The sequence below is a fragment of the Oncorhynchus mykiss genome, chromosome 26 (assembly GCF_057628025.1).
Source record: "Oncorhynchus mykiss isolate SJ-2025 chromosome 26, ASM5762802v1, whole genome shotgun sequence".
NCBI classification, from domain to species: Eukaryota; Metazoa; Chordata; class Actinopteri; order Salmoniformes; family Salmonidae; genus Oncorhynchus; species Oncorhynchus mykiss.
This window is the reverse complement of record NC_143047.1, coordinates 1,983,383-2,007,741: the sequence shown is the minus strand read 5'-3', so window position 1 is coordinate 2,007,741 and position 24,359 is coordinate 1,983,383. Positions and strand designations below refer to the sequence as shown.

Sequence of the window (24,359 nt, the reverse complement as noted above, 5' to 3'; positions counted from 1 at the left end):
TCCAATCTTCCTCTGTCCAGTGTCTATGTTCTTCTGCTCATCTGGCGTTTTGCGGGTACTATTTAATAAAGCTGCCAGTTGAGGACTTGTGTGATGTCTGTTTCTCAAACTAGAAACTCTGATGTACTTGACCTTTTGCTCAGTTGTGCACCGGGGCCTCCCACTGCTCATTATATTCTGGTTAGAGCCCTTTTTGTGAAGGGAGTAATACACAGCGTTGCATGATATCTTCAGTTTCTTGGCAATTTCTCGCATGGAATAGCCTTCATTTCTCAGAACAAGAATAGACTGATGAGTTTCAAAAGAAAGTTATTTGTTTCTGGCCATTTTGAGCCTGTAATCGAACTCACAAATACTGATGCTCCATATACTCAACTAGTCTAAATAAGGCCAGTTTTATTGCTTCTTTAATCAGAACAACAGTTTTCAGCTGTGCTAACATAATTGCAAAAGGGTTTTCTAAAATTATAAACTTGCATTAGCTAACACAACGTGCCATTGGAACACAGGAGTGATGGTTGCTGATAATGGGCCTGTGTATGCCTATGAATATATTCCATTAAAAATCTGCCTTTTCCAGCTACAATGGTCATTTACAATGTCTGCACTGTATTTCTGATCAATTTGATGTTTTCTTTCAAAAACAAGGACATTTCTACCTTCAAACTCAGTGCCTCTTTTCTTGACATCATGGGAAATTCAAAAGAAATCAGCCAAGACCTCAGAATAAAAATGTGTAGACCTCCACAAGTCTGGTTCATCCTTGGGAGAAATTTCCAAATTCCTGAAGGTACCACGTTCATCTGTACAAACAATAGTACGCAAGTATAAACATCATGGAACCATGCAGCCGTCATACCGCTCAGGAAGGAGACGCATTCTGTCTCTTAGAGATGAACATACTTTGGTGCGAAAATTGCAAATCAATCCCAGAACAACATAAAGGACCTTGTGAAGATGCTGGAGGAAACAGGTACAAAAGTATCTATATCCACAGTAAAACGAGTCCTATATCCACTTAACCTGAAAGGCCACTCAGCAAGGAAGAAGCCACTGCTCCAAAACCGCTATAAAAAAGTCAGCCTACGGTTTGCAACTGCACATGGGGACAAAGATTGTACTTTTTGGAGAAATGTCCTCTGGTTCGATGAAACAAAAATAGAACTGTTTGGCCATAACGACAATTGTTATGTTTGGAGGAAAGAGTGTGAGGCTTGCATGCCGAATAACACCATCCCAAACATGAAGCACGAGGGTGGCAGCATCGTGTTGTGGGGGTGCTTTGCTGCAGGAGGGACTGGTGCACTAAACAAATTAGATGGCATCATGAGGAGGGACAATTATGCGGATATAATGAAGCAACATCTCAAGACGTCAGTCAGGAAGTTAATGCTTGGTCGCAAATGGGTCTTCCAAATGGACATACATTTTCTACAGGATTGAGGGGCGTTGTGATGGCCACTCCAATACCTTGACTTTGTTAGCCGTTTTGCCACAAACACGGCCAGAGCCGCTGTCTGTCTGGAGCTGCCCGAGCCGCCCGTCTGTCTGGAGCTGCCGGAGCCTCCCTCCTGTCCGGAGCTGCCGGAGCCGCCCGTCTGTCCGGAGCTGCCGGAGCCGCCCGTCTGTCCGGAACTGCTGGAGCCGCCCATCTGTCCGGAGCTGCCGGAGCCGCCGGTCTGTCCGGAGCTGCCGGAGCCGCCCGTCTGTCCGGAGCTTCCGGAGCCGCCCGTCAGTCCGGAGCTTCCGGAGCCGCCCGTCAGTCCGGAGCTGCCGGAGCCGCCCGTCAGTTGGAGCTGCCGGAGCCGCCCGCCCGTCAGTCCGGAGGCGCCGGAGCCGCCCTTCAGTCCGGAGGCGCCACCTAAGTGGGCCAAGACTGAGGTGGAGCGGGGTCCACGTCCCTCACCCGAGCCGCCGCCGTAAAGAAGGCCCACTCGGTCGGACCCTCCCCTTTAGAGTCAGGTTTTGCGGCCGGAGTCCGCACCTTTGCGGCCGGAGTCACGCCCTGGCATTAGAGAGGCTTTTTATTCTCTATTTTGGTTAGGCCAGGGTGTGATAAGGCATTCTACAGTATGTTCTTTTTTCTATGTTTTTGTATTTATTTGTTTTTGGCCGGGTGTGGTTCTCAATCAGGGACAGCTGTCTATCGTTGTCTCTGATTGAGAACCATACTTAGGTAGCTCTTGCCCACATTGGTTTTGTGGGTAGTTGTTTCCTGTTTTGTGTCGTTCACTCACTTTGTTGTTTTTTGTCATTCAGTGTTCAATTTATTTAATTAAATTTACAATGAACACTTACCATGCTGCGTGTTGGTCCGATGATTCCTATTCCTCATCATCAGACGAAGAGGAGAGTCGTTACAGCATGTTTCTAACAGAAACAGCATTATATTGTCAGCTCATATCTGCATGAAGCTGGATTCAATGCTCTCGTCTGCATTAAAATCAAATATCTACGTAGGTTGGATGTGACCGCAGAGATGAGGTGCGCACTGTCGACCACACCCCCTGACTTTGAGAAGCTCCTACGAGACATGCATCAAGCACACCCATCTCATTAGTGGTGGTGAGAAGATACATTATGTTAGACTAATTTGCAATTGACTGTCATAGCCCCACATTAGAAATATGTGATGGTGACTTGATAAGACAATCAGAAATACTTTTACATTTCAATTGACTAACATAGCCCCAAATAAAATAGTTAACATTGGCTTTTAATTACAATTTTTTTTCACGTGGTTGGGGTTCCGTTAATTTTCAGATACTCTATCAAAATGGGGTCGTGGGCCAAAAAGGTTTCGGAACCCCTGTCCTACAGTGTTCGCTGTCATTGCATTCTGACTCAGTATTCATGTCCATTTTGACATTTGTGAATGTTTTAATGAAGAATCAAAATGCATTTCACAAGTGAAACAAGATCCCGCAATGATAACCCATTTCCAACAATTTCCAAGGTACGATCATTGATTGGTATCAGCAAGCATTGGTTGGAGGTACTATCCACTATTGTTTAATACATATTTTTTTTAAATACAAGTGAATCGGGGCACAGTAATATCCAGTGGGAGCTAAGAAGGATAGCACCCCAGTAAAGTCATCATGACCGTTGATGACCGAACATTAGCAGGGAAGGTCAAGAACTATCCTACATTACCTACCTCATCCCCATACTGTATTTATTTATTTATCTTGCTCCTTTGCACCTCAGTATCTCTACTTGCACATTCATCTTCTGCACATCTACCATTCCAGTGTTTAATTGCTATATTGTAATTACTTCGCAACCATGGCATATTTATTGCCTTAACTCACCTAATCTTACCTCATTTGCACTCACTGTATATAGACTTTTTGTTTTCTTTTGTTCTACTGTATTATTGACTGTATGTTTTGTTCATTCCATGTGTTGTTGTATGTGTCGATTTGCTATGCTTTATCTTGGCCAGGTCGCAGTTGCAAATGAGAACTTGTTCTCAACTAGCCTACCTGGTTAAATAAAGGTGAATTAAAAAAATAAATAATAATAATAATTGTGTGACGTTGTGTTAACAACATGTCAATCACCCATTTGCATGATTTCAAACTTTCACTCAGCCCTCTCATCCTCTTCGACCCTGTCAGTCAATCAATCCTGTGGGATGTTTTTGCTGGTTGTGGCCTAGGATGTGACACCCAGCATCTGTACAAGCCATCTCTATTTGATGTCACTTGATGTGGGCAATAACTCATCCACTGTTTGTTTTTCAGAGCCTGCATCCTAAATGGCACCCTATTCCCTACATAGTGCACCCATAGGGCTCTGGTCAAAAATAGTGCACTATACAGTAAAGGGAATATAGTACCATTTGGAACGCATACAGATTGTATCTGTCTATCACATTAGAATCTGGGAATGGGGTAGATACAGCATGTGTACAGCGGACTAGGGCGCTGGGCTGTAGCTGTAGCCCAGTGACTTGGACTGTGTTCCAAATGGCACCCTGTTCCCTATGTAGCACATTACTTTTGAACCAATAGTGCACTTTATAGGGAAAAGTAGTGTACTATATAGGGAGTAGGGTGCCATTTGGGACATAGCCTTGCAGATGCAGTTTGTTTGGATTGAAGGCTGGCCTCTGGGAGGGGGGAATTATGTAACCTTATTAAATAGCCTCAATGTGGAGTTAGTGTCATTAGGCCAATTTTTTATGATGTATAAATCACAGATATTTAAGATATCACACATTCACATAAAGCTAAAATTACAGTAAGCAAAAAGGAATACGTTATATACTCACATTACTCACTATGGATCCCTTTTGGAGTTTGAGTTTTGAACAGATATTATGAACAGCCTATTTTTTTCATTAAAAAATATCTCAGGCTGGTGAAATTTGTGTGTGTGCTTGCCATCTTGCCTCTACAGGAAAGTTACCATCATGGAAGACCCGGACCAGAACATACACCTGAGAAACCTGTCACTCCATCAATCAGCCAACGAGGAGGAGGCTCTCAACTTGCTCTTCCTGGGAGACACCAATCGCATGATTGCAGAGGTAAGGAGTTGGAAGCAAGGGCTTGGAGGATAGGATGTCAGTGGGATAACGTCTCGCCAAAACTCTAAAAAGGCCTTTTCACAATGCTAGCTAGCCTGTGGTCACACAAGCATTTATTAACCCTGGGCTAAGGATTCACACTTGTATTCCAAAGCCCTGGACAAAATGTTATAAGTAATGAGACTTTTATTAGCACCTTATTTCCTTTTGCTTCTAGCCTAGCATTTGATTTCCAACAGTGATGGTTTGTATAAATCTTGCTGTCTGACCTACGAAACAATGTTTCACTTTTGAATTTCGATCTTGCCACAATACAGAGAATGCTGACCACAAATGAGACATCAATACAACTTTTCTGATCCAGGTGAAATCATGCAAAAATATTTAATGGATATATCCAATTAAATGTAAATAGAAAAGTTATAAAAACAGACAAATGGAGTGTTTGCCCCCCCTTCCAGAGAGTTTGTAGCTTTAGTTGGCTAAATTAGAAGACGTTAGCCAGCCTGCACAGCAACCATTTTTGTTAGGCATTGCAACCAATGTTTTTGCACGGATGAAGTAGTATGAATTTACTTAACAAAATAACTTGCAGAATGCATTACAGGCATCACGAATATATGTAAATTAGGTGACGGTGCAGCATTTTTGATTGGACAGTGAGCTTTCTGGGCATGGTTCTTAGCCCTGTTTCACACTGGCTATTTTGGCACTGTGTTTCTGGGGCTAGCCCTGAAATCCGGTGCTAACCCTGCTCTGGAGCAGAGCTGGCTAGCCCTGGGCTAAGGTTGGCGCAAGCCCATTTTAAAATGTTAAAATATGAACACTCGCTTAGTTGCGGCCTAAAATCTCCCTAAGAGGTTCTTAGCCCTGGGATAAGGTGCAGTGTGAATATGCCTAAAGGGACCTATTGGTAACGTTGCCTAATGTCTTTAGGAGCATGGAATTACATTTGTGACTTAAAATCAAGCAAACTTTTTTAATTTGAGAACAAAATTCTTATTGCAATCCAAAATACTGATATTGAAAGCAAAACATTAACCCAAAAGTATTGATACCCAAATAAATAATGTTGCAAGGAAATAATTTTGAAAGGCAAGAACAAATGAATTATATATTAATGCAAAAATATATATCTTTGAAACCTTTTAAATGATAATGCAATTGCGATGAAAAGCTTCCATCGTTGCTTTTTTTTTGGTTATGTTACCCTGCCCTTTGCTTTCGCTGCCTTTTCTTTGAAAAGTTTTGACACATTCATTGATGCCCCTCTATTGGTCAACCGGTTTTGCAATGACAGTTCATCCTCATTTGTTAAATCCGAGCGACTTAAAATAATTGGCTAGTACACCTAAACTCAGCAAAAAAAAAAACGTCCTTAACTGCGTTTATTTTCAGCAAACTTAACATGCGTAAATATTTGTATGAACATAACAAGATTCAACAACTGAGACATAAACTGAAAAAATTCCACAGACATGTGACTAACAGAAATTGAATTATGTGTCCCTGAACAAAGGGGGGGGGGGGGGGGTCAAATGGACTGCACCAGATTTGCCAGTTGCTGTGAGATGTTACCCCACTCTTCCACCAAGGCACCTGCAAGTCCCCGGACATTTCTGGGGGGAATGATGGCCCTAGCCCTTACCCTCCGATCAAACAAGGAGTCATCAGGCCAGGTAGTCCTGAGGCATGGTCCTAGGACTCAGGAGTGAGCATACTTAAATTCACACAGGACACCGGATAAGACAGGAAGAAATACTCCAGATACATTGTTTGAACTGAACACAATGAAAGTTAACATAAGCCCTAGATGCCTTCCAATTGCCGAATTTATAGGCATGCCCAATTTAGGCATATTTTTGGACAACGTGATATTTCGCTCCAAAGTGAGAACTTGAAATATAATGTAGGTCATTAAATAATCAAAAGAAAAACATGTTTATTTATTAGCGTAGTGGTTATAAGTATTTGTGCAATTCATGTGAAATAAGCATAATGTGAAATCATTGTCAAATGCACAAGAGTTACTGTTGCATGTAGGTCTAGATTATGTATTGATCAACTCTAAACCAATTGCAAGTGGCGTAGAAACCACTGACTCCACTGACATTTTTCAATTATCACGACACCTGCTGGTAACTCTTAACTGGTTAGTAAAGCTCATGAGGTGTCATAAATATCTGTCGACTAGGTGAGATTCACGACTAAAGAGGCTTCATGCATAGTTTTTTTTTTTACCCATAGGAGTAGGAGTAAAATGTCTCTATTCTCAGTATTTTCAACCAATTTTCTACTCTGAGACGCTTTGTGGATTCTTGCCTTGGATTGTGCAACATTTGCCCACTATTTTGCACACCATGTCATGCCCTGACCTTAGAGATCCTTATTATTCTCTATGTTTGGTTAGGTCAGGGTGTGACTCTGTCAATGCAATGCAATAATGCAATAAAATGCAAATTAATGACTTAAAAATCATACATTGTGATTTTCTGGATTTTTGTTTTAGATTCCGTCTCTCACAGTTGAAGTGTACCTATGATAAAAATTACAGACCTCTACATGCTTTGTAAGTAGGAAACACTGCCGATTTTGCAGGTTATCAAATACTTGTTCTCCCCACTGAAAATGTCTTCTCATCGAACTCCCTATCACAATCGCCGGAATGATCCGTCCTCTGCCGTGTCTCAAAGCAGATTGCGAGGCCAGAGCCGCAGAACTCACCTGAAAAGAGGCCTGCTTAGACGCCGGCTGTGTGCAGGCCACAACAAAGGCTCGGGTGGTTTCCACCCATGTTAACCTCTTTGGATAATTTATAGTCTTTTTTTTCACAGGCGATTCTGGCTGATGACCTTTTCACATAGCTGAGAGAGGCCGAGGAGGAATATCACATTGTCTCCAATAATACTACTAATATTTATAACTGTACCGATAAGATTGAGAGCAGATTCATCTATTGTCGCTGAACTGCGTTCAGTCAAGTTTATTGTGCAAATTTGGGCCTCCTGAGTGGTGCAGTGGTCTAAGGCACTCCATTGCAGTACTAGCTGTGGCTCTAGAGATCATGGTTAGAGTTCAGGCTCTGTCGCAGCCGGCCGCGACCAGGAGCGCTGCCATGGGGCGCCGCACAATTAATCCAGCGTTGCCCGAGTTAGGGGAGGGTTTGGCCGGCAGGGATATCCTTGTCCCATCGCGCTCTAGCGACTCCTGTGGCGGACCAAGTTTATAGTGCAAATTTGTTACCAGACACATGTTCAAGATGTTCTGCAAATTGAATTACAATACAGAAATGTTCTTGCTCTTTAGTGACGTTCTGCCAATCTTATGTTGGAAAGCATTATCAAGGAAATGAGTTGAATACTTTGTGGAAATTGTAACCTGTTACTTGAACACCCGTGATTCTTCAATGGACAATAATAACGGTTCACTGTAGGACATTGTCTCTATCACAGGTCTCCAAGTGTACAGTAAGGGTATATCCTTAAAATACTGATTGCTATGGACATGACTAATCAATTAACTAATTAAACACATCTTTATGCCTGTAATTTTCCAGTTGACATTAGCAAGGAAAAGCTATATGCATTAATTCCCATTTCTTGCAGCTTTAACACTATTGAGTCAAGCAACAGCTTTGTCAACTCTCCCCAAGGATTAACACAAAGAATGTTAAGGAAATGTCATGTCCATCTTTTGTCTCTTCAAATTTTACAAATACATATAACTTGGAGCTATTGTTCTTGGCCGTATATGCATAGATTGATGTGTTTAGAAAACGTTTGTTTTTGCTTTGGTTATGTTGCACTACAGCTATCTAGAAATGTCCACATTAATTTGTGTGACTCAACTTGCTACCTAGCTTCTTAGCCTGTTAGCTAGCTAACATAGTTAGGTGCTGAAGATAATAGTTCAGGGGATACAGTTGACACATTTAACTTCTGAAATTAGCAATCAAGCTAGTTTATACAGTAACAAACAAGTTGCTAGCAAGTTATCCGGCCCACTCTGGGTCTTCCATTCCTGTGGCGGTCCTCGTGAGAGACAGTTTCATCATAGCGGTTGATGGTTTTTGCGACTGCACTTGAAGATACTTTCAAAGTTCTTGTAATTTTCCGTATTGACTGACCTTCATGTCTTAAAGTAATGATGGACATTTTTCTTTGCTTATTTGAGCTATTCTTGCAGTGGTGGGCCGTCAGGGCCAGCAAGGCCTTCTCTGCTGGCTTAAACATCATCAGAATATAATTTTAAAAAATATATATTTTCCCACAAATATGTATTAAATTATTCCCCAGAGTAAGAGTTATACTCTTCATAGCTTTCCTCTTGGTTTCACTGCTTCTAGCCCCAGGTTGAGATTTGGAGGGCTGGTCTTTATGTTAGATCTTTTATCCAATCATATTCAGCCATCATGTTTTGCCAGGGGTCTAAAATCTGCCCTCAGGCCTTCAGAATCAACAGTTGTAGCTTAAAGTGAATGGAAATTAAAATTTAGTGTCAACCAATCAGCTTTAGAGTTGGCTATTGTATGCCTGCTGGCTGGCTCCAGTGTTACACAGGAGCCAGCTAGCAGGCGTAGTGCGTGCACGTGTTTTGATTGGATTACCAATATTGAGGGGCAGGTCTATGCAGAACCTCAGAACTAGGAAACTGAATTTGATAAACAAATTAATTTGCCTACTACTAAGCTGTTTTTTCAACCCACAATGGCGGAAGGAGGAGAAGATATCGATTTGGTCGAGGATATAATTATAACCCCATTCTCAAGACAAACTTTTCAAGAAAAGTTAGACATTGTCAGGAGAGGTCGGCCGACGCTACAAAGCCTGTCACAGGCGGGAAAGGGGTTCGTTCGCCACTTTCAAAGTTCCAACTACGAGCGCTATCAATGGCTCACAGGCTCCGAGAAGCACTGCAAACTGTACTGCTGGGAATGCCTATTATTTGCAAGTGATCGATTTGGTGTTTGGAGCCACACTGTCTTTGCAAACTTGAGTTGTCTAACCAAGGCAGCAACGAGACACCAAAATACGGCTGGGCTCTTACAAGCAATGGTGCTTTTGAAAACTTTTGGGGACACCCGAGTGGATCTACAGCCCAACGAACAAGCGCGCAGGGCAATGGAGCTGCACAATGAAAAGGTATTGTACTCTTCCCCTGCAATTCTCTGAATAAAAATGTCAATTTCAAGGTGACGCAACTCCTGGTTATACTGCGATTCTGTCTAAATGTATAGTGTCTAGAGCCATGGCATCATAATGATGGTAATAAGAGGTGGATTAATTTGGGTGGGACTGTGTAGGACCTCACTGAAGGTCCAGGCCCCAGGCCACGGCACGCCACTGTATTCTTGCCATAATATGGACTTGATCTTTTACCAAATAGGGCTATCTTCTGAAAATCCCTCCTAACTTGCCACAACACAACTGATTAGCTCAAACACATTAAGAAGGAAAGAAATTCCATAAATGAACCTTTAACAAGGCACACCTGTTAATTGAAATGCATTCCAGGTGACTACCTCATGAAGCTGGTTGAGAGAATGCCGAGAGTGTGCAAAGCTGTAATCAAGGCACAGGGTGGCTATTTGAAGAATCTCATATATAAAATATATTTGGATTTGTTTAACACTTTTTTTTGGTTACTACATGATTCCATGTGTGTTATTTCATAGTTTTGATGTCTTCACTATTATTCTACAATGTAGAAAATAGGAAAACTAAAGAAAAACCCTTGAATGAGTAGGTGTTATACATTTTTGACCGGTAGTGTAACCAAATAAAAAATTATAGGCAAAGAGGGAAGCGTTTCATTGCAATGGTTTCACTTTTTTCTTTTGCATCCATTTGCAATTCATTTGTTTTTGTCTCTCAAAATTATTTATTTGCAATTTTATTTAGCCCTCAATACTTTTGGGTGAATGTTTTTCTGTCCATCAATTTTTTTGTGAATTTTCTCATTCAAAAGGTTTGCTTGGTATTAAAAGGACAAAAGTAATTCCATATAGGACGTCCACTGTTTGCTTGGTGCTGCCTGATATTAAATTGCATTATTTTCGCCCGCTGTCTACACAACCTACCCCACAATTTCAAAGTGTATACTACATCGCTAGTGAATGATATGTCTCCGTCATGACATTTCTGATAAAAATGTCTGAAAGCAGTGTAACTCAACCTCAGAGCAAAACCCCTGAGCAAGCCTCTTCTGTATCCCAAATCAAAATGAAATAACATTTTAATTCATCACATGCGCCAAATACAACAGGCGTAGGCTTTACAGTGAAATGCTTACTTACGATCCCTTTCCCAATTATGCAGAGTTAAAAAGTATAAACATTAGACGAATAAAAACATACATTTTTTTAAATGATCACATAGTGTATATGGGTGCCATTTGGGACACAATCTCTGACAATCAATATGAATCTTCTGTATTATTGACAAATGCACTATGTATACCTTAGGACAGTGTCGTATAGTCTAAATGCTCTGTAGTCTCTGGAAACACTTTTTCCTTAGCAAAAGCCCTGAGGTCCCACTGTCCTTATGTTCACAACCTGTTGGACCTGGGTTTCGATCCGGAAACCTTCTGGTTGGTCTGCTTCTCTAACCTCAACAAACTGGCTATGGGGGAGTACTGTATTGGGGAACTCATATTGGGCGCAAGGACACTCTTTCAGTGTTCCGAGCTCGACAACCTAGAGTCACTGTCTTAAGTTGTAAAATTCATTGTTTCTTGTTTTAGTCCTCTGACAATCAAGCACAGCTGGGGAACACTGTATAACCCATGTGTCCATTCATAACAGTCCACCCACACAAATAACCTTTTGTTAAAGGTTCCTCTTTGGGGCTTGATCCTGCATTAGAAGCCCCTTGTGCTTCAAGGAACCCAAATAATCTCTGACATCAATTTATCCACATCAGACCACTTTATTTTCGTTCCCTTGTTCTCTCACTCTTGAGTATTTGCGCCAACACTCAGAAGACCATGATCTCATTGGCTCTGAGATTTGGTAGCTACATTTTTATTTGTTTTACATCGGATAGGAAATACACATTTTAACCACCCTCCACCCCACCAGGAAGTCTTTCCTTTCATCTGGTCTCTGTCCCTCCCTCTATCCCTTCGTCCCTCACCTCTGGTCAGCCCACATGCGGGCCTCGCCCCTTTAACGCCATAATCACTCCCCCTCACTGCTAGTGGGATTTACTGTTCAGTACTCTTCTCCTGGTGGTCCTCACAAGCTGCATGCTGTCAGGGGGTCCTGCTCTTGTTTTTTAAAATATATTTTTTTACCCAAGCCCTCATTCACAGCTTGCCGACTCATAGACCCATGCGCTCCATGTGTGGTCGACGTGTGGTCAGTGTTTGGTCAATGTGCGGTCAGAGGCACACAGAGGTGGTGCAGTGTCAGCTCGCTAGTGGATAAACAGACATTGGTCTGGTGGGTTTGAGTCATCCCTTCGTGTTGCTGTTTTCAACGAGAGGAGATATATTTGTGTAAAATAGGAGGTATAGAGAGGGGGGAATAGGGGAGAGAGAGTGGAAGAGGGAGGGAGTGATGAGTTAGTTATGTGACATTGGAAGAGGGAGATTGGTGAGACAGAGAGAAGGAAGAGAGGGAATGAGGGAGTGGAAGAGAGACTGAAGATGATGAGATCAAAAATGACCTTCCAGCTAGAGGATATGGCAATGGATTGGGCAAAGAGACAGAGGCAGTCCCTATCCTTTCCTATTTTCTATAGTGGAGAGAGAGTGTGATAATGCAGTCAGTCGGAGTCAAACCAATGTTTGCAGTGGTATAATCTAGAGGTCGACCGATTATGATTTTTCAACACGATACCGATTATTGGAGGACCAAAAAAAGCCAATATAGCCAACAATATTCAATGAACAATGAACACTTATTTTAAAGTAATATAATACATACAGTTGAAGTCAGAAGTTTACATACACTTAGGTTGGAGTGACTAAAACTTGTTTTTCAACCACTCCACAAATGTCTTATTAACAAGTCGGTTAGGACATCTACTTTGTGGATATATTGAAGCAACATCTCAAGATATCAGTCAGGAAGTTAAAGCTTGGTTGCAAATAGGTATTCCAATTGGACAATGACCCCAAGCATACTTCCAAAGTTGTGGCAAAATGGACAACAATGTCAAGGTATTGGAGTGGCCATCACAAAGCCCTGACCTCAATCCTATAGAAAATGTGTGGGCAGAAATAAAAAAGCATGTGCAAGCAAGGTCTACAAACCTGACTCAGTTACACCAGCTCTGTCAGGAGGAATGGGCCAAAATTCACCCAACTTATTGTGGGAAGCTTGTGGAAGGCTACCCCACACGCTTGACCTAAGTTAAGCAATTTAAAGGCAATGCTACCAAATATTAATTGAGTGTATGTAAATTTCTGACCCACTGGGAATGTGATGAAAGAAATAAAAGCTGAAATAAATCATTCTCTCTACTATTATTCTGACATTTCACATTCTTAAAATAAAGTGGTGATCCTAACTGACCTAAGACAGGGAATTTTTACTAGGATTAAATGTCAGGAATTGTGAAAAACTGAGTTTAAATGTATTTGTCTACTGTGTATGTAAACCTCCGACATCAACTGTTAATAAAATCTATTTAGTCTCAAATAAATAATGAAACATGCTCAATCTGGTTCAAATAATGAAAAAACAGTGTTGGAGAAGAAAGTAAAAGTGCAGTATGTGCCATGTATAGAAGCTAACGTTTAAGTTCCTTGCACAGAACATATGAAAGCTGGTGGTTCAATATTCCCAGCTCTTCAATATTCCCAGTTAAGAAGTTTTAGGTTGTAGTTGTTGTAGGAATTATGACTCGTCGACTATTTCTCTATTGGATGTTCTAATAGGCGCTTTTGTATTGCCAGCCTAATCTCAGGAGTTGATAGGCTTGATGTCATAAACAGTGCTGTGAATCAAGCATTGCTAAGAGCTGCTGTCAAACGCAGTAAAGTTAGAATGAATGTTTACGAGCCTGCTGCTGCCTACCATCGCTCAGTCAGACTCTCTCCCTGTTCGGACGGTGCTCGGCGTCGCCGGTTTACTAGCCGCCACCGATCCCTTTTTCCTTTTCTGGTTGTTTTGTCTGTGCTCCTTTTCACACCTGGTTTCATTAGCGTTTATTTCTGTGTGTATATAGGGCACCTGTTGCCTGCCTTAGTTCGTGTGGGATTAAGCTTGTGTGTATTTACGCTCGATTATCTTTGATGTTTTGTTTTTTTCCTCGATTACGCACGTGTATGTATGTGTCGGAACTGTCTGTGGACATTATGGATAGAATTTGGAAATTTTGTCTGCGTTGTCGTGACCGCTCTTTCCGGTGGATTCCTGGGCATAACGCACCAAACTAACGGAGGTATTTGGATATAAAACATATCTTTATGGAACAAAAGGAACATTTGTTGTCTAACTGGGAGTCTCATGAGTGAAAACATCCGAAGATCATCAAAGGTAAACTATTAATTTGATTGCTTTTCTGAATTTCGTGACCAAGTTACCTGATGCTAAGTGTACTTATTGTTTTGTCGAGCGATCGATAAACTTACACAAATGCTTGTATTGCTTTCGCTGTAAAGCATAATTTAAAAATCTGAGACGACAGGTGGATTAACAAAAGGCTAAGCTGGGTTTTGCTATATTGCACTTGTGATTTCATGAATATGAATATTTTCTAGTAATATTATTTGACTGTGGCGCTATGCTATTCAGCGTTGCTGATGACAATTATCCCGGATCCGGTATGGGTGGTTCAGAGAGGTAGTAATATCATCAACCATGTGTAGTTAACTAGTAATTATGTGAAGATTAATATTTTTTTATGTGGTAAGTTTAATGCTAGCTAGCACCTTACCTTGGCTCCTTGCTGCACTCGCGTAACAGGTGATCAGCCTGCCACGCAGTTTCCTCATGAAATGCAATGTAATCGGCCATAATCGGCGTCCATAAATGCTGATTACCGATTGTTATGAATACTTGAAATTGGCCATAAGCAGCGGCTTAGACCGCTGGAACACCCCTGGTGACATGAGGAATATTTTAACCGGTGTGCTGGTTTTTGCATCACTGATTATTTGGACTAATCACGATTTTGTGGCAGTGTACCTACATGTACACCTTTTGACTTTCGGAAAGGGGAGGGCTTAATTCGGCCCATAGACTTGGCTGAGATGATATCAGAGGAGTGGGTGTGGACTCCAAAGAGGATGGTTCCACCACTTGCACTAGGCCAAACTGTGTCTGTCTGTCTTGTCCTGTTCCCTGACTCTCTCTGGGCCCACCGCTATTTTTAACCCTCAGAAAATCACCCTCAGCATTTTTGTACATCCCCAACCAGATGTTTATTGCTCGTCATTCACACATGTCAGGGCTTTGATGTTGTCCTTCCCACTGAGGGGAAGGGAGGGATAGGGAGAGAGTGAGCATGCCCTTGTGGTGATGATGTACTAGCTGGTGTATACACTGAGTATATAAAACATTAGGAACACCTTCCTAATATTGAGTTGCACCCCCTTTTGCCCTCAGAACAGTCTCAATTTGTTGGGACATGGACTCTAGAAGGTGTTGAAAGCGTTCCACAGGTCAACAATTCCTTCGACCCCACATGTCAACTGCTTCCCGCAATTGTGTCAAGTTTGCTGGATGTCCTTTATGTGGTTGACTATTCTTGATACACACGGTAAACTGTTGAGTGTGAAAAACCCAGCAGCGTTGCAGTTCTTGACACAAACCTGTGCGCCTGGCACCTACTACCATACCCCGTTCAAAGGCACTTCCATGTTTTGTCTTGCCCAACCTCTGAATGGCACACATACACAATCCATGTCTCCAATTGTCTCAAGGCATTAAAGTCCTTCTTAAGCTGTCTCCTCACCTTAAACTTAACTGTTTGAAATGGATTTAACATGTGAAATCAATAAGGGATCATATCTTTCATCTGGACAGTCTATGTCATGGAAAGAGCAGGTGTTCTTAATTTTTTGTACATAGTGTAGATCACGGAGGTATAATAAGAACTGGAGCCTGCATTCAAGATGTCCGCCTGTTGTTTGCAAGGTAATCTACTCGCGTTCGCATATGCCGATTCATGGACCGCCTATATACGGGTTGCATCCGGTTTATTCGGACCAACATCACATGCGCATTAGCACTTGGGAGCTGCAACGACATCATCACATCATCCAAAAACTAGGCAGACGTTAGATACATTTTTAAGGTTGATATCTGTGAATGATGAAGAAGAAGAATCTGCCTCCGCGACAGTTATAATTCATTGGATGTTTTGTTCACAAAGATGATGAATAAAGTGTCTTATTAGGAATTTTCTAGTCTGACTTATCTATGTGGCTGTGAATGGAAATTGTCTTTCTGGGCTGAGCGTCAGTTGAACTGCAGTACCGAAGCAAAACTGTAGGAGCAGTCGACACCATGCTTCTCGACCAGAACCCTGGTCCCTTGATATAGACGGAGAAATACACCGTCCCCTGTCTTTTGATCTGGTGTAAGCAGAAGTCGTCTTTGTAATGTCAAACTGATTTGCTTTCATGGAGGACTGGCCTGAATTGTGAGGATGACCATGGGTGGCTTTTGACAAACAAAAAAATATTCCTCGTCGTACTCCGGTGGAAGAAGTTTGATCCAAATTGGATGTTGGTACTTTACCGTATTTATTGAATATTACATTAATCCTATAAATTTAAATTGCCAATTTGGGTGCTATCAATTATCTTAATTTCTCCAAGATGAAATTACATTTCAACAAAATAATGTTTCAGGAATGCTAATCTTACCAATTTCATAGCAATCTGAGATGGTGGGTGTCGTGGCTTGCTGAAATGACATGGGAATGCCTGTAGTAAGATGGTAAGATGCCTCTTTCTCAATTCGTCTTTCTGCGATTCCTCGCTCTTATCTCCTTGCCTCCTGTTTAACCGTATTGGAGAAGGTCCAATGTTCCTCTATGCAGAACTTCTCATCAAATGCCTTTTGTAAAGGAGGTTAGGAGAGAGGATGCAAAGAATTGAGGAAAGATGAATTTAGAAAGTGCTTGTGTCAATGTCTGGACAGTCATTTCAGACATTTCATGTTGTGGGGGTGTTTTTCGACAGTACCTACTGGAGAGCGCATTGCAGAAATGATTGGTGATTAGGCCTAGATGCAAAGTGTGGGTACCATCACTATGCCTGCCTCTCTCTCTTTCTCCCTTCCCTCTATCTCCTCTCTCTCGCCTCTTCTTTCTCTGTGTCAGTTTGCATACCTTTTATTTTGAAGAGGAGTAAATACTGGTAAATATTGGGTATACAACCTCTCTACCTCCCCCTCTCCGCCCCTTTTCTCTACTTCTTCCCTCCCCAGACCCCTATGAACCAGGCGTCCACGCGTTCTCACTGTATCTTCACCATGCACGTGTGTGGCCGTGAGCCCGGCTCGGTCACCGTGCGGCGTTCCAAGCTACATCTGGTGGACCTGGCGGGCTCGGAGCGGGTGGGCAAGACAGGCGTATGTGGGCAGCTGCTCACAGAGGCCAAGTACATCAACCTGTCACTGCACTACCTGGAGCAGGTCAGAGTTCAGAGGTCACATGGGGTTTAAATAGGGAGGGGAACAAGGTCATACAAGGGGGAGAGCAGAGAGGAGGAGGAGGGTTGTTGTGGGTTTTACGCATACTCCCTCACAGACATAGAAGATGTACCTTGCCATTCTACTATGTTTGATGTCATCCTTCTGAATGCACCTTAAATCTCTGAGCAATTCATAGTTGGAGTATTTCTGTCCATCAGCCGAAATGCTTGTTTTTGCACTTGTTGCCTCTTAATGAATAAAATAGCATAAAAGAATGCGGAACCTGTATACGTCTGATCTAGTACTCAAATTCCTCTTTGTCTTCCCCTTTCTTCCCTCTCTCTCTGAGTCAGGTCATCATTGCTCTCTCAGAGAAGAACCGCTTGCACATCCCCTACCGAAATTCCATGATGACGTCGGTGCTGCGGGACAGCCTGGGAGGGAACTGCATGACCACCATGATCGCCACTGTGTCTGTGGACAAGAGAAATGTTGATGTAAGTGTTCCCCATTCACCATGGGCCAAATCCTATAGTTTGTAACCAGCGAACATTTGGTGCAAATCTCCCATTGACATTAAAGACCCAATTCTTTATTCTGAAAAGCGTCTGCACCTTTAATGCATGATTTATAGAAGTCGAACTTTTGGATTTCAAGTTAGGTTGTGGAAAAAAATATGGAAACAATTGGGTAAACGAGGGACAACAAAATGACAATGCCTTGCAACATTTACCTGGAGCTAACTCTGCAGATCGCACTACTGGGTGATTTGAAAAGTCATAGTCAATCAATCAATAATATAATAATACTTTTACCAAAAATGTTAATCTATAATTTACAATTTGTAGAAACTCTGAGAATAGAAAGGTTATTTTGTGAAACATCACAGAACATTTGAAAAATATATGGCTAATAGAAATCCAATATGGATGGTGTTAAGAGATATAGATGGGAGGGGTTGAATGGAGCTGAAGGGCAGGACTAATAACAACAAGATAACTAATGTAAAATGTATATTGTTTCAGAACGTTTGTGAAACAGCACAGTTAAAAAATATATGGCAACTTGAAATCAAACGGGATAGTCTTCAGAAATAGATTGGAGGGGTTGAAGGTAGCGGAAGAACAGAAGTAAAAACAAACAAAAGATAACAATTGTAAAATAGATTGTGTCCTTTAAATGTATATAATATGCATAAGCTGGAAGTAAGTGTTGTTGTTCATTAGTTTACTCCAATTAGGGGAGGGGTGGTAGGGTTTGTGGAAAATTGTAAAGGAAAATATATTTACATTTATAAAAACCTGTTTTCGCTTGGACATTATTGGTTATTGTGTGTAGATTGCTGAAAAAATTATAATTAAAATCTTATTTTAGAATAAGGCTGTAACATAACAAAATGTGGACAAAGTCAAGGGATCTGAATATATTTACTTTTTTATGGGGGTTTGGAAATGATGCAGACCATTACGATGATACAAGTTACAATCTATCTACAATATTAAAGCTGATCTACCCCCCCACAAAAAAAATTATATAACAATGCTTCCATCTACAGAGCATAGTATGTATGACCTTAAATGCTGTCGCAGGGACAGTTTTTGTCTTTAGTTGGATGGGGTTAAACGTGTTAAGCCTATGGGTTCCCCTATGGGAACTACACCCCCCCGTTCAGCTGAAACGGTCGCGCAGGGAATGCAAAAATATTCTTAGAAATATTTAACTTCCACACATTAACAAGTCCAATAGCTCAAATGAAAGATAAACACCTTGTTCATCTACCCAGCCTGTCAGATTTTTTTAATGTTTTACGGCGAAAACACAGCACATATTTATGTTAGACCACCACCGAAACAAAGAAAAGAGGCAGCCATTTTGTCCCAGAAAATATAAAACGATAAAAGCAGGATTAAAAAATTAATCATTGACTAACCTTTTGAAAATCTTCATTAGATGACAGTCATATGACATGTTACACAGTACATTTATGTTTTGTTCGATAATATGCATTTTATATCCATAAATCACGGTTTACATTGACGCCATGTTCATAAAATTATCAAAAATGTCCGGAGAAATTATAGAAAGCTACGCCAGATAACAGAAATACTCATCATAAACTTTGACTAAAGATACATGTTCTACATATAATTAAAAAGATACACTGGTTCTTAATGCAAACGCTGTGTCACATTTTTTTTTTACGTTACGGAATTAGTTTACTATGCAATAATCTGAGACGGCGCTCAGACGCAACAATATTTCTCCGCTATGTTGGAGTCAACAGAAATACAAAATTACAACATAAATATTCCCTTACCTTTGATGGTCTTCGATCAGAATGTAGTGGAAGGAGTCATACTTACCCAATACATTGTTTTGTTTCATAATGTTCAATTCTAGTGTCCATGTAGTAGCATATGCTAACACTTTCAGCTCAAATATCCAAAAAATGACTTCTGGTCCAGAATAATTGCGCATCAAAACTTCCAAATGACATATTACAGGTTGACGAAACTGGTCAAACTAAGTGCAGAATCAAGCTTCAGGATGTTATAAACGTACAAAACGAATGGCATTCCAACCGGACAATCCTAGTTCATCTGGGGCTGACTGGAACAAAGGAAGCTCTCTGTCCCAATCGCGCCTTCACGCACGTGAAAATTCTCGCGACACCTACAGATTTCCCCCCATTGGGTCAAAGTTCACAGCATTTGCACCATTAAACGCTCTACTGAATGAGGACATCTAGTGGAAGACATAGGAAGTGTTTCCAGATCCATAACTGGTTGGGAAGGGAGGGGGCGATGACGTTCAAGTTGCCCCAACTTTCAGGATTCCAAAACTAGTTTTGAAGATTGCCTGCCCTGTGAGTTTTGTTATACTCACAGACATATTTCAAACGGTTTTAGAAGCTTCAGTGTTTTCTATCCAATAATAATAGTAATATGCATATATTAGCAATTTAGGACAGATTTTTATGCAGTTTACTATGGGCACGCAATTCATCCAAAGGGGAAATACCGCCCCCTATCCTGAACAAGTTTAAGATCAAGTCTGTGTAATTATTTGTTTAGTTCATTAAGGAACTGTAATTGGAAATGTGGAAATTATAGCCATCCAGATTCAACTATCTCAACTCATCTCTCTCTTTCCCCCCTCTCTTCCTCGCCTCTTTCCTCTGTCTATCAGGAATCCATCTCCACATGTCGCTTTGCCCAGCGGGTCGCTCTGATCAGGAACGAGGCTTTGCTGAATGAAGAGATGGACCCTGCCCTGGTCTGTCTGTCCGTTCATCCGTGTCTGTCTCTCAGTATTTGTCTGACTTTCTGTCTGTCTGTCCACCCATTCGTTAGCCTGTCTGTCACTGTTGGCCTTGTCTGTCCATACATTCTTACATTTGTCCATCCTTACATTTGTCCTTCCTTATGTTTGTCCATCTGGTGTGTCCTCTCCTGGCCTCCGTCACCCAGGATGAGTCTCCCCCCCCCCCCCCCCCCCCCCTTCCTCGTCTGTGTGGTATTTAGACTGTTGCACAGGGCTGTTTGTGTTCTAGCGCTGTGTGTATGCTAGAACACATTTTTCAGCCCAATAACTCGTCACAGCCTTTTCTTTGGATATAGTCAGTTGGAGAAGGAACATGCGTGTGTACACATTAAAACAAACACACACACACACACACACACACACACACACACACACACACACACACTTGCCGCTTGATGAAGATTAATTAGAGGCCATATTTTCTGGTGGTGCTGTTTCAATGACAAACAGATGTATGAAAAGAGACAATGTGTGCTCATTGATTGCTTTTCGAAAAACCTTGAGGGGATATTTTGGTGCTCCAAGCAACAAAAAAAAAACTGTACAGAATTATATAGCAATTCAAGTCTTCTTTCTGTGGAAACAGTAGGTCAATTGGGGTACTGTGGATGATCTGTGCTCCCCCCACAACCTTGAAACTATAAGTATATTTTCAACCCTCTCTTTCTCTCATTTCCTTCTCTTCCCCCTCCTTCCCTGTTTCTCGCTCTCTATGTTGCCCCTGTGCTTAAAACAATGATGTCAATTATGCATCTTTAAATAGGCATATCTGTTGGCAGACCCGGTTGTCTCTTCATAGGCGTCTGCACCCTGCCCAAAGGACAAACCTGGAGGAAACACTGACCATGATATCCCCTCCTGTATGCTATGAGGATATAGCTGTGTGTATTATTGTACGGGGCTTGGCTGGCATTACCAAACCCTGCAGAGGTATTTTTAAGAGAGTCTGCGGCTGTCCGTTAATTGAGCTGGTGTCTGGGATGGCTGGTTTAAGTTGAGTAGTAGCTGCCCTTTCAGCTCTGGGTAGTAGTGTACTACTCTGCAGGTCTTTTCTCCAGAGAAAGCTTTCTCACTCACTCACTCACTCACTCACTCACTCACTCACTCACTCACTGGACACACTCACTCACTCACTGGACACATTCACTCACTGGACACTCACTGGACACACTCACTCACTGGACTCACTCACTCACTCACTCACTGGACATACTCACTCACTGGACACACTCACACACTGGACTCACTCACTCACTGGACTCACTCACTCAATGGACTCACTCACTCACTCACCCACTGGACACTCACTCACCCACTGGACACACTCACTCACTCACTGGACACACTCACTCACTGGACTCACTCACTCACTGGACACACTCACTCAATGGACTCACTCACTCACTGGACACACTCACTGTACTCACTCACTCACTGTACTCACTCACTCACTGGACTCACTCACTCACTGGACACACTCACTCAATGGACTCACTCACTCACTGGACACACTCACTATACTCACTCACTCACTGGACTCACTCACTCACTGGACTCACTCACTCACTCACTGGACTCACTCACTCACTCACTGGACTCACTCACTCACTCACTCACTGGACACACTCACTCACTCACTGGACACACTCACTCACTCACTGGACACACTCACTCACTCACTGGACACACTCACTCACTCACTCACTGGACTCACTCACTCACTCACTCACTCACTGGACACTCACTCACTCACTGGACTCACTCCCTGAACACACTCACTCACTCACTCACTGGACACACTCATTCACTGGGCACACTCACTCACTGGACTCACTCACTCACTCACTGGACTCACTCACTCACTGGACTCACTGGACACAGTCACTCACTCACTGGACACAGTCACTCACACTCACTCACTCACTGGACACAGTCACTCACTGGACACAGTCACTCACTCACTGGACACAGTCACTCACTCACTGGACACAGTCACTCACTCGCTGGAATCACTCACTCACTCACTCGCTGGACTCACTCACTCACTCACTGGACACAGTCACTCACTCACTGGACACAGTCACTCACTCACTGGACTCACTCACTCACTCAATGGACTCACTCACTCACTCAATGGACTCACTCACTCACTGGACACACTCATTCACTGGACACACTCACTCACTCACTCACTCACTCACTCACTCACTCACTGGACACACTCACTCACTCACTGGACACACTCACTCACTCACTGGACTCACTCACTCACTCACCTGACTCACTCACTCACTCACTGGACACTCACTCACTCACTGGACTCACTCACTGAACACACTCACTCACTCACTCACTGGACATACTCACTCACTGGACACACTCACTCACTGGACACACTCACTCAGTGGACTCACTCACTCACTCAGTGGACTCACTCACTCACTCACTGGACACTCACTCACTCACTCACTGGACACTCACTCACTCACTGGACTCACTCACTGAACACACTCACTCACTCACTCACTGGACACACTCACTCACTGGACACACTCACTCACTGGACACACTCACTCACTCACTCAATGGACTCACTGGACTCACTCACTCACTCACTCACTGGACTCACTCACTCACTCACTGGACTCAGCCACTCACTCACTGGACTCACTCACTCAATGGACTCACTCACTCACTCAATGGACTCACTCACTCACTGGACACACTCATTCACTGGACACACTCACTCACTCACTCACTCACTCACTCACTCACTCACTGGATTCACTCACTCACTGGACTCACTCACTCACTGGACTCACTCACTGGACTCACTGGACTCACTCATTCACCGGACACACTCACTCACTCACTCATTCACTCACTGGACTCACTGGACTCACTGGACTCACTCTCTCACTCACTATTTCACTCACTCACTCACTCACTCACTGGACTCACTCAATGGACTCACTCATTCACCGGACACACTCACTCACTCACTGGACACAGTCACTCACTCACTGGACACAGTCACTCACTCACTGGACACAGTCACTCACTCACTGGACACAGTCACTCACTCACTGGATGCATTCACTCACTTTCTCACTCACTGGACTCACTCACTCAATGGACTCACTCACTCACTGGACTAACTCACTCACTGGACTCACCCTCTCACTCACTGGACTCACTCTCTCACTCACTGGACTCACTCACTCACTGGACACACTCACTCACTGGACTCACTCACTCACTGGACTCACTCACTCACTCACTCACTCACTGGACTCACTCACTGACTCACTCACTGGACACACTCACTCACTGGACTCACTCACTGACTCACTCACTGGACACACTCACTCACTCACTCACTGGACTCATTCACTGACTCACTCACTTACTCACTCACTCACTGGACACACTCACTCACAGGACTCACTCACTCACTCACTGGACACCCCCTCACTCACTCACTGGGCTCACTCACTCACTCACTGGACTCACTCATTCACTGGACACACTCACTCACTGGACACACTCACTCACTGGACACATTCACTCACTGGACTCACTCACTCACTGGACTCACTCACTCACTCACTGGACTCACTCACTCACTCACTTGAGTCACTCATTCCCTGGACACACTCACTCACTGGACACACTCACTCACTGGACACAGTCACTCACTCACTCACGCACTGGACACACTCACTCACTCACTCACTGGACACACTCACTCACTCACTGGAAACATTCACTCACTCACTCACTGGACACACTCACTCACTCACTGGACACATTCACTCACTGGACTCACTCACTGACTCACTCACTGGACTCACTCACTCACTCACTTACTCACTCACTCACTCACTCACTGGACTCACTCAC

The 24,359-nt window shown here is 42.7% G+C and overlaps 1 protein-coding gene across 2 annotated transcripts in view; it reads left to right on the top strand.

Moving 5' to 3' along the window:
• Positions 1 to 24,359, top strand: part of kif6 (kinesin family member 6) — a 217,028-nt gene that overhangs the window by 35,937 nt on the left and 156,732 nt on the right. For both annotated transcript variants that reach the window (XM_021585670.3, XM_090221719.1), the window contains exons 6-9: positions 4,408 to 4,537; positions 16,926 to 17,132; positions 17,486 to 17,629; positions 20,322 to 20,408. In XM_021585670.3, the coding sequence (XP_021441345.2) occupies positions 4,408 to 4,537; positions 16,926 to 17,132; positions 17,486 to 17,629; positions 20,322 to 20,408 (568 nt within the window). The remainder of the gene's footprint in view (positions 1 to 4,407; positions 4,538 to 16,925; positions 17,133 to 17,485; positions 17,630 to 20,321; positions 20,409 to 24,359) is intronic.